The sequence below is a fragment of the Salvelinus fontinalis genome, chromosome 13 (genome assembly GCF_029448725.1).
Source record: "Salvelinus fontinalis isolate EN_2023a chromosome 13, ASM2944872v1, whole genome shotgun sequence".
In the NCBI taxonomy this organism is placed as follows: Eukaryota; Metazoa; Chordata; class Actinopteri; order Salmoniformes; family Salmonidae; genus Salvelinus; species Salvelinus fontinalis.
The window spans coordinates 28,324,179-28,335,630 of NC_074677.1; the positions used below are offsets into that span (position 1 = coordinate 28,324,179).

The window sequence follows — 11,452 nt, forward strand, 5'->3', positions numbered from 1 at the left end:
GACCGGCGACGCCGACCGCCGAACGCCGCCCGAACAGGGAGAGGAACCACCTTCGGTGGAAGTCGTGACACCTGTATTTGAGATTGTTGTTATTTCGCTGAACACTAGATGGTTTAATTTTATTTTTGGCAGTGAAACAGGGCTACTCAGGTGAGAAAATAACATCACCCAAATGTATAGCCCCGTTGGAAAATCTAAATGGACTGTTTGAAAATGTGAATAACATTTTTATTTGGCGTACCCCGATGGAATTCCGCGTACCAATGGGGCCATGGTTTAGACAGCAGTTGTGTGTATTACAAATGCATAAGTGCCTGTGACTGCAAGTTGATACCTCACTTGGATGGCAGTTGAGCTCTTGAATAATTGTGAGGTTTACTGACGACCATACCTTCCACCCCCATTGTCTCCGCTCCCCCCATCCAGAGACAAGGTGGCTCCCAGAGCAGCAGCAGTGGTCAGGAGTACAGTGCCACGGCCCTGATGGAGCACCTGAGGGAGAAGGAGGAGAGAATCCTGGCTCTGGAGGCAGACATGACCAAGTGGGAGCAGAAATACCTGGAGGAGAGCGTTATGAGGCAGTTTGCCCTGGACGCTGCCGCCTCTGTCGCCACCCAGAGGGACACATTGTCGTCGGTGATAAGCCACTCCCCCAGCAACAGCTATGAGCAGCAGTTGTCAGTGGAGGCTCGTATCCAGAAGGAGGAGGAGGAAATCCTCATGGCCAACCGCCGCTGTCTAGACATGGAAAGCAGGTAAATACCTGTGTGTTTGATCTTTGGAATGCCTGGAGAAGCGTTTAAATTTGATATAATATTAAATATATTCTCTACAGACCACTATACAGATACTATCTTTAACAGCCTAACACAACCACTTACCCTACCCCCATAACCTCAGTACAGCAAAGCAACCATGACCCCAGTCAAACCCAGTCTATAACTCCCATTGTTCTTACTGGTCATACAGAACACAATAGAAGTCTTCACGGTACGTGTAATGCATTCTGCACATTACAGGATGTTGGACTTCCTTTTATTTGAGTAACTGTACTCATGTCCCGTCCCAAAGGATCAAGAACCTGCACGCCCAGATCATAGAGAAGGATGCCATGATCAAGGTGCTCCATCAGCGTTCCAGGAAGGATCCCAACAAGGACCAGGCCATCATGCGGCCCTCCAAGTCCCTGATGTCCATCGCCAACACGGGGGGCTCGGGCCTGCTCTCCCACAGCCTTGGCCTCAGCAGCTCACCCATCACAGAGGAGCGCAAGGACAGCAGCTGGAAGGGCAGCCTGGGTGCGAATGCTATTGGTTTTCATGTTATGTTGTGTGATGTGCCACATAACAAAGGCTATTTTAAGTTTTCCCTTCTTATATTTGAATTGAGTGGGGTAGATACTGGAACAGCAGACTTGAGGAGAGATTTCTAATTACACATTATTCCTTATATACAATATAGTGCACTACTTTTGACTAGACTCAGCCTAGGGCTCTTGTGAAAAGTACTGCACTATAAGTGGCATAGGGTGTCATTTCAGATGCATGGTAGAGGAACAACAACTGGAAGTCTGTTTCGGGGGAAGAGGGCAGGGAGAGTACAGGAAGTTGATTCACAGGCCTCAGATGTGTTAGTCAGGACGTGATGATGGACAGACAAAGGGGTATGGAGGGTGTCAAGGACATGAATGGTTGTCAGCTGTGGGTATGGAATGTACAGTTCAGTAGTAATCATCAGGCTGAATAACAATCGGGTGGTCTTGAAGGAGGGTGGGAAGTTAAATATTATGCAATGGTGCTGTGCTACTGGCTCACTCAGATTTTATATTTTCAGTAGGGACTGAATGAATGCTGCTTGTTGTGTGTATTCTGAATGTACTGTGTGTTACTATCTACTTCAACTTGCTTCCATGTGCATGAATAAAAAACTTGAGAGCTTGTCATTAGTAACCCAGCATCACCACATATCTAACAGGTTTCCTCTGTTCTCTCCCCTCAGGAGTTCTGTTGGGTCCAGAGTACCGTACTGACTCTCTGAGGACAGAGTCCATCTCGTCATCTCCCTCTCCGGTCCTGCCCCTGACAGGGGGTCACTCTAAGACAGGCAGCAGGGACAGCTGCACTCAGACAGACAAGGGCCAGAGCCAGGGTCAGGAGGCTAACAGCAAGCCCAGCACCCCAGCCCTGCAGAGCATGACCCTGCCAAGCCGACTCTCCAGCCCCAGCCCTGTTTACATACCAGACCGCATCGCAGGTACAGTAGGACAGGGCAAGCTGCCAGCTTTAGGGCTATGTTATAGTATATTACATTCAATACGTTTTAGATCAATGCTCCACATTAGTGTAGTCTGCTGTGGACACAAGTAGGGCCAGGGATTTTTCCTGACCACAGGTCCTAATTATAGGCTTTAATTATAGCCTTTAACTAGGGTCCAGAGTAAGACCCAGTTAATATTGAGTGTTTGCTGTCTGCAATTTGAGAAATATAAACGTTGAATTAGACCTGACCCATGAGGATGCAGCTGCAATGTGCAGTGTTAACTCTGCAGAATGGCAAACAACACTTGTGATTGTCAGTGTGGCCCATCACTTCAGGCAATAGACTGACCTGAATCGTTTCTAGGAAAATGATCTAACCAAGAACAAATACCCTTTTGTTTAAAATCTGTTTTGACGTGTTGCGAGACTAATTCAAGAAATAATCCAAGAACTACACATTTGTTTCAACCATATAAAGAAGTGGAGTTATGAAACCAATACAGTAGCTGGAGGGGAAGTGGATAAGCGAGAGTGGGTCAGATGCTCTGGATGGGTAATTTGGGGTCAAACATCCTATCAAATATAGTGTGCTGGATATTATTTTCTCTAAGGCAAATCACCTATTCCCTTTAGAGTGCACTACTTACAGTGCCTTCAGAAAGTATTCACACTCCTTGATTTTTTCCACATTTTGTTGTGTTAGTCTGAATATAACATTTGTTTATAACAATTTCACTGACCTACACACAATACCCCATAATGTAAAAGTTACAAATGAATACAAAATGAAAAGCTGAAATGTCTTGAGACTATCCGTATCCAACCCCTTTGTTATGAAAGCCCGACAGTAAATAAGTTCAGAAGTAAAAACATGCTTAACAAGTCACAATGTTTAACAGGATTTTTTATGATTATCTTATCTCTGTACCCTGCACATACAATTATCTGTAAGGCCCCTCAGTCGAGCAGTGAATTTCAAACACAGAATCAACCACAAAGACCAGGGAGGTTTTCCAATGCCTCGCGAAGAAGGGCACCTATTGGTATATCCCCTTGAACATGGTGAAGTTATTAATTACACTTTGAATGGTGTATCTATACACCCAGTCACTACAAAGATATAGGTGTCTTTCCTAACTCAGTTGCCTGAGAAGAAGGAAACCGCTCAGGGATTTCACCATGAGGCCAATGGTGACTTTAAAATAGTGACAGAGTTTAATGGCCATGATAGGAGAAAACTTAGGATGGATCAACAACATTGTAGTTACTCCACAAGACTAACCTAAATGACAGAGTGAAAAGAAGGAAGCCTATACAGAATACAAATATTCCAAATGTGCATCCTGTTTGCTACAAGGCACTAAAGTAATACTCCAACAAATGTGGCAAAACAATACATTTTTTGTCCTGAATCCAAAGTGTTATGTTTGGGGCTAATCCAATACAACACAATGCCGAGTACAACTCTCCATATTTTCAAGCATAATGGTGGCTGCATCATGCTATGGGTATGCTTGTAATCGATAAGGACTGGGACACTTTTTAGGGGAAAAAATGAACCGACGGGAGCTAAGCACAATGTCACGGCCGTCGTAAGAAGTAGACCAAAGCGCAGCGTCGTGAGCCTACATATTCCTTTTATTTAGGATGACGCCGACAAAAACAATAAACAATACAAAAAACGACCGTGAAGCTTAAGGCTATAGTGCCACAAATAAAGTTAACTTCCCAACAAGAAAGGAGGGAAAAGGGATACCTAAGTATGGTTCCCAAACAGAGACAACGATAGACAGCTGTCTCTGATTGAGAACCATACCCGGCCAAAACATAGAAATACAAAATCATAGAAAACAAAAACATAGAATGCCCACCCCAAGTCACACCCTGACCAAACCAAATAGAGACATAAAAAGGCTCTCTAAGGTCAAGGCGTGACAGTACCCCCCCCAAGGTGCGGACTCCGGCCGCAAAACCTGATCCGGTAGGGTCTGGGTGGGCATCTATCCGCGGCGGCGGCTCAGGTGCGGGACGCAGACCCCGCTCCACCACTGGCTCACCCCACTTTGGTGGCACCTCTAGTGCGGAGACCCTCATCGCCGACCCCGGATTGGGTACCCTTGTTGCGGGCCCCGGACTGGGCACCCTCGCTGCGGGCCCCGGACTGGGCACCCTCGCTGCGGGCCCCGGACTGGGCACCCTCGCTGCGGGCCCCGGACTGGGCACCCTCGCTGCGGGCCCCGGACTGGGCACCCTCGCTGCGGGCCCCGGACTGGGCACCCTCGCTGCGGGCCCCGGACTGGGCACCCTCGCTGCGGGCCCCGGACTGGGCACCCTCGCTGCGGGCCCCGGACTGGGCACCCTCGCTGCGGGCCCCGGACTGGGCACCCTCGCTGCGGGCCCCGGACTGGGCACCCTCGTTGCGGGCCCCGGATTGGGCACCCTCGTTGTGTTACCCGGACTGGAGACCGTCGCTGGAGGCTTCGTGCCATGACTCCTCACTGGAGGCTTCGTGCCATGGATCATCACTGGAGGCTTCTTGCCATGGATCATCACTGGAGGCCTCTTACCATGGATCATCACTGGAGGCTTCGTGCCATGGATCATCACTGGAGGCTTCGTGCCATGGATCATCACTGGAGGCTTCTTGCCATGGATCATCACTGGAGGTTTAGTTCTGGGCGCAGGCACAGGACTCACCAGGCTGGAGAGACATACAGGAGGCTTTGTCCTTGGCAGAGGCACCGGATACACTGGGCCGTAGAGGCGCACTGGAGGTCTCGAGCTTAGAGCCTGCACAACCCGTCCTTGATGGGTGGTTATCTTCGCCCTGCAAATGCGGGGCGCTGGCACAGGACGCACTGGGCTGTGCAGACGTACCGGAGACAGGGTGCGCAGAGCCGGCGCAGGATATCCTGGACCGAAGAGACGCACTGGAGACCAGGCGCGCTAAGCCGGCACCATCCGTCCTGGCTGGATGCTCACCCTAGCCCGGCAGATGCGGGGAGCTGGGATGTAGTGCACCGGGCTGTGAACGAGCACTGGAGACACCGTGCGCTCCACCGCATAACACGGTGCCTGACCAGTACGACGCTCGCTACGGTAAGCACGAGGAGTTGGCTCAGGTCTCCAACCTGACTCAGCCAATCTCCTTGTGTGTCCCCCCCAAAAAATATTTTCGGGCTGCCTCTCGTACTTCCTCGCTAACCGTGTACGTCTCGCCGACTCCATTCTCCGGTATCCTTCTTCGCACTGCTCAATTGAATCCCAGGCGGGCTCTGGCACGCTCCCTGGGTCGACCGACCACCTCTCTACCTCCTCCCAGGTTGTCTCATACTCCTGGCCACGCTGCTTGGTCCATTGGTGGTGGGAGGTTCTGTCACGGCCGTCAAAAGAACTGGACCAAACCGCAGCGTCGTGAGCCTACATATTCCTTTTTATTAGGATGACGCCGACAAAAACAATAAACAATACAAAAAACGACCGTGAAGCTTAAGGCTATAGTGCCACAAATAAAGTTAACTTCCCAACAAGAAAGGAGGAAAAAGGGCTACCTAAGTATGGTTCCCAATCAGAGACAACGATAGACAGCTGTCCCTGATTGAGAACCATACCCGGCCAAAACATAGAAATACAAAATTATAGAAAACAAAAACATTGAATTCCCACCCCAAATCACACCTTGACCAAACCAAATAGAGACATAGAGAGCCTTATTAAGGGCGTGACACACAGGCAAAATCCTCAAGGAAAACCTGTTTGTCTGCTTTCCACCAAAGACCTGGGAGATGAATTCACCTTTCAGCAGGACAATAACCTAAAACACAAGGCCAAATCTACACAACAGAGTTGCTTACAAGAAGCCAGTGAATGTTCCTGAATGGCCGAGTTACAGTTTTGACTTAAATCTGCTTGAAAATCTATGGCAAGACCTGAAAATGGTTGTCTAGCAATGATCAACAACCAATTTGACAGGGCTTGAAGAATTTTGAAAAGAGGAATGGCCAAATGTTGCAAAACCCAGGTGTGGAAAGCTCTTAGAGACTTACCTAGAAAGACTCACAGCTGTAATTGCTGCCCGAGGTGCTTCTACAAAGTATTACATTTATGTAAATTATATATTTCTGTATTTCATTTTCAATAAATTTGCTACAATTTCTAAAAACATGTTTTTAATTTGTCATTATGGGGTATTGTGTGTAGGGGATGGGTGAGGGGGAAAAAATCTATTTAATCCATTTTGAATTCAGGCTGTAACACAACAAAATGTTGAATAAGTCAAGGGGTATGAATACTTTCTGAGGGCACTATATGTGGCTGTGGTCAAGAGTAGTGATCTATATGGGGATTGGGGACTATGATGAGTCTTTGTTTTGGGGGTATACATTCCCTTTGATCAGTTGACTGACCTTCTCCCTGTTTGTCTGTAGATGTGCCTGTGTTCCATAGCAGTACCCTGGAGAGGCGCGCCCCTGTGCAGTCCCACCCCCAGCCCCCATCAGCCTCCCAACAGGAGTTGGACAACGACATGGTGGAGGTCCTCATCTGAACCTCAACCCCTGACCTCTGAACCGTGGCCTCTATAGGTCACAGGACAGGATGGGAGGACAATGTGTGTTTGTGCTCTATCAACACACTCACACACTAAACACCTTCATACACACACTTTCAAAATAGGTGAAGGATTACTTATTTTCATTTAAAAAAAATATATGTTTGGTGTTTAAATAGATGTCTGGTGTTTAACTAGGGTGTGTTAAAATGCACTATTTTTCTAGATGTGTTTTTAATGAACAATACCGTGTTTTAATTAATACCACGTACAGTTTGAGTCGGGAGGTTTTAGTGTCATCAGAATGATCAGTTAACTCTCTTGTACAGTGTTGCTGGAGGCTATTGGTTAACTAGCCCCCTTGGACCAAATTTATTGGCTACCATTGCATTTATTGCACTACTTATTTTTCTGAGTGTGTTTCAAAACGTTCTTTTTTAACATTTAGTCTGACTTAAGTATTCTTATTTATGTGTGGTAGTACATTATTTACCAATGTTAGATGTGGCACTTGGGTAATCAAAGATATATTGTAAACTACAAAACATTATTTTAACCTGTAAATACTGATTTTAGATACTGTGTGTATGGCATGTGTATCATTTAACTGAACCGAATGGAATAGGTTTTTAGAAGCCATTCAGTTACATGGCACTGCCAGCCAAGGACCACAATGCACTCTTTAAAGTATTGGGGGCCCAGCATCACATGTCACAGTGGAGAACATAGGGGAGTGAGAATCACACCTTTCTACTGTGGTCCAATGTGCTGCATGTGTGACCCCACTGGATGGGGTCAGTCTCTTTGAAGTACAGTAGAAGAGGTTTGGTGTTCACCAATGTGCCTATGCTTCAGTTATAAGGTTCTCCACCATACCTGTTAAGTGTAATTCATTCCAGTCTAGCTGGGTTTGGTTAGGGTCTTCCGCCCAGACTTGCTTCAAAATATTTTAGGCCTAAAATAGTCTGTTGGGATTTTAACTTCTAGTTTATGCAACGATCAGACATTCTGGTAATTACCTGTCCTTCTAATTTACAAGCTTGATTGGCATTGTGTATATACAGAGCATTTGAAAGTATTCAGACCCCTTGACTTTTTCCCAAAGAAATTACATTACAGCCTTATTCTAAAATGGATTAAATAGTTTTTTTCCCTCATCAATTTGCACACAATACTGCATAATGACAAAGTAAAAACAGGTTTTAGAGATTTTCGGGATATTTTTTAAAAATATTACATTTACATAAGTATTCAGACCCTTTACTCAGTACTTTGTTGAAGCACCTTTGGCAGCGATTACAGTCTCGAGTTGTCTTGGGTATGATGCTACAAGCTTGGCACACCTATATTTGAGGAGTTTATCCCATTCTTCTCTGCAGATCCTCTCAAGCTCTGTCAGGTTGGATGGGGAGCGTCGCTGCACAGCTATTTTCAGGTGTCTCTGATCGGGTTCAAGTCCGGGCTCTGGCTGGGCCACTCAAGGACATTCAGAGACTTGTCCCGAAGCCACACATGCATTGTCTTGGCTGTGTGCTTAGGGTCGTTGTTCTGTTGAAAGGTAAACGTTCCACCCAGTCTGAGGTCCTGAGAGCTCTGGAGCAGGTTTTCATTAAGGATCTCTCTCTACTTTGAGCCATTCATCTTTCCCTCGATCCTGACTAGTCTCCCAGTCCCTGCCTCTGAAAAACTTCCCCACAGTATGATGCTGCCACCACCATGCTTTACCGTAGGGATGGTGCCAGGTTTCCTCCAGACGTGACACTTGGTATTCAGCCAAATAGTTCAATCTTGGTTTCATCAGACTAGAGAATCTTGTTTCTCATGGTCTGAGTGTCCTTTAGGTGCCTTTTGGCAAACTCCAAGCAGGCTGTCATGTGCCTTTTACTGAAGAGTGGCTTCTGTCTGGCCACTCTCCCATAAAGGCCTGAATGGTAGTGCTGCTGAGATAGTTGTCCTTTTGGAAGGTTCTCCCATCTCCACAGAGGAACTCTGGATCTCTGTCAGAGTGACCATCGGGTTCTTGATCACCTCCCTGGCCAAGGCCCTTCTCCCTCGATTGCTCAGTTTTGCCAGGCGGCCAGCTCTAGGAAGAGTCTTGGTGGTTCCAAACTTCTTCCATATCAGAATGATGGAGGCCACTGTGTTCTTGGGGACCTTCAATGCTGCAGAAATGTTTTGGTACCCTTCCCCAGATCTGTGTCTCGACACAATCCTGTCTCGGCGCTCTAACGACAATTCCTTTGACCTCATGGCTTGGTTTTTGCTCAGACATGCACTGTCAACTGTGGGACCTTATATAGACATGTGTGTGCCTTTCCAAATCATGTCCAATCAATCGAATTTATCACAGGTGGACTCCAATCAAGTTGTAGAAACATCTGAAGGATGATCAATGGAAACAGGATGCACCTGAGCTCAATTTAGAGTCTCAGCAAAGGGTCTGAATACTTATGTAAATAAGGTATTTGTTTTTTAGATTTGCAAAAATTGATAACCTGTTTTTGCTTTGTCATTATAATGTATGTGTATCTTGATGAGGAAAAAGTTATATTTAATCAATTTTAGAATAAGGCTGTAACGTAACAACATTTTGAAAAGGGGAAGGGATCTGACTACTTTCCGAATGCACTGTATATGACACTATATGGCTGTGTTTAAAAGCAGACCAATTCTGATCTTTTTCCATTAATTGGTCTTTTGACCAATCAGATCAGCTCTTTTGCCAATAAATGTGCAAAATATCAGAATTGGTCTGGCTGTGTGCAGCCTATGTGGTGATAAAATAGTGTTAGCAGTTGAAATCCAAGACAGTTTCATAACTGCACGTCCCTTGCTTTTGACCAAAGGTAACAGAATGAGTTTATCTATAACTCGTTTTACAGACAACGATCATATAATATATCACGTCAGCAACTTTTTAACAGTGACTTTGAAATATTCACCCACATCACAATCTAGGTAGCAGTTGTGAACATTTCCAATCCAAAGCCAAAAATATGGGACCAAATAAACATTCCACCAGCTGGTCACCTGGCTTGAACCCACTATTGTCTGTAGTTTCAAAAGTTTACAAGGGGGGCATTTAAAAAAAGAAAAGAAAAGAAAAAAAGTTGAACTTGAACTTCCCCTGCTCAAACAAACTGTCCCCTCATATCTATATTTCTTCAACCTGGCTGATGCTAGTAGGCCAGTGTTTAAGAGAACTATGTCAGTGTTGTAACTAAATGAAAAGCACATTTCCAGTTTTTGAAAATGTAACATTTGCAGCACAGGGGGCATTTTCTCCCTGTCTAGTGTCAAGTTGGCTGTCCAGGATAGACAATGGACCCTGGAAGTGGGGACTGAAGTTGAATGCTAAAAAAATAAAATAATTTGTTGTTACACTTCAGCTGAGGCTCAGGCCAGACTACCGCATTTGGGGCACCGACCTCCGGGCATTTATAATGCTATTCTACACATTTGTCATGAGGTTAAAAAAAAATGTTGCCGTTTTAAAGCTAATTTCCTGCAATTCTACACTTTTTGCCATGGGGCAGAGATTTGTTTTTGCTGTTTTATAGCATATCTCATGCTTTTATTCACATTTTGCCATGAGGCTGAGAAGATTTTGCCGTTTTAAAGCAAATTTCCTGCTATTCTACACATTTTGCTACCATATACTATTTGGGGGCCCCCTGACCTCATGGGGCCCCAACCCCCCAAATGTATTTTTAGTTTTTTGGGGAAGTGGGGGACACATGCCCTGCGTGCCCGTTCGGTAATCCATCCCTGCCTAGGCTCATTTGGATGGCTATCAGTTGCACTTGCTGTTTTACCGTATGTAAATCGAAAATGTTCAATGGTTACATTTTCAAAAGGCCAATAGATTTTAATATTCAACTTATTGGGAGAGCATTAAATGTTCTCTCGTGGTATGACTGACAGTCATATGGACATTTCAAAGTCCCCATTATCAGGGACTGTACCAGCCTGTACCTGAAGCTTCAGAATGTTATTTATACTTATTCAACTCTTAAAGCAAAGGTATTCCACTTAATCTGTTCTGATGGCAACTTTTTGTTGTCCCACCCGAAGGCCAGTCCTTGAGTCTTGCTTCAAATTTCAACCCTAAATCATAAGGCCCTCTGTGTTCTGAGCCAGGAGCCAAAAAATATGTGCTGTATCCATTACTGTTAAACAACAGACAATTTCACAAGTTCTCATATTACAAGTGTTTAACATTTACATGTTTAAGTCACAAAGTGAGCAATAAGTGCCTGCAGACCTGCCTTATCAGTGTGGTGATGGGAATAATTCTCATCCAACTTTGTATTAATGTTTGTGATCAATCAAGTTGCAGATGGTACTGGTAAACTCACCAACTATCTTTAAAGATGCAAGGTCTTCTAGTATTTTGGTGCATTTTCACAAAGTCCATACAATAGACGCTGCTGTACAATCGCCATTCATGTTGAATTAAATTAATTCTAATCAAGATTGTTTTTTTTTATACAAAAATCATCTCATGCCGTTTCTGTGTGGTTTCACTATGATGTTCTCTTGACAATGTTCCAAATAATGACTTTCCAAATGTTTCAGAAAGTGAGTTCTCTTGGTTTAGAATTAATTTAATTTTTTAAATAAATAAATATACAATGTGACTCAT

At 45.0% G+C, this 11,452-nt stretch overlaps 1 protein-coding gene across 3 annotated transcripts in view; it reads left to right on the forward strand.

The window, feature by feature from the left end:
* Positions 1–11,447, forward strand: part of LOC129868356 (angiomotin-like) — a 54,306-nt gene extending 42,859 nt beyond the window's left edge. For all 3 annotated transcript variants that reach the window (XM_055942269.1, XM_055942270.1, XM_055942272.1), the window contains 4 exons: positions 427–755; positions 1,072–1,298; positions 1,999–2,253; positions 6,686–11,447. In XM_055942269.1, the coding sequence (XP_055798244.1) occupies positions 427–755; positions 1,072–1,298; positions 1,999–2,253; positions 6,686–6,804 (930 nt within the window). In that variant the 3' untranslated portion in view covers positions 6,805–11,447. The remainder of the gene's footprint in view (positions 1–426; positions 756–1,071; positions 1,299–1,998; positions 2,254–6,685) is intronic.
* The last annotated feature ends 5 nt before the right edge of the window (positions 11,448–11,452 follow it).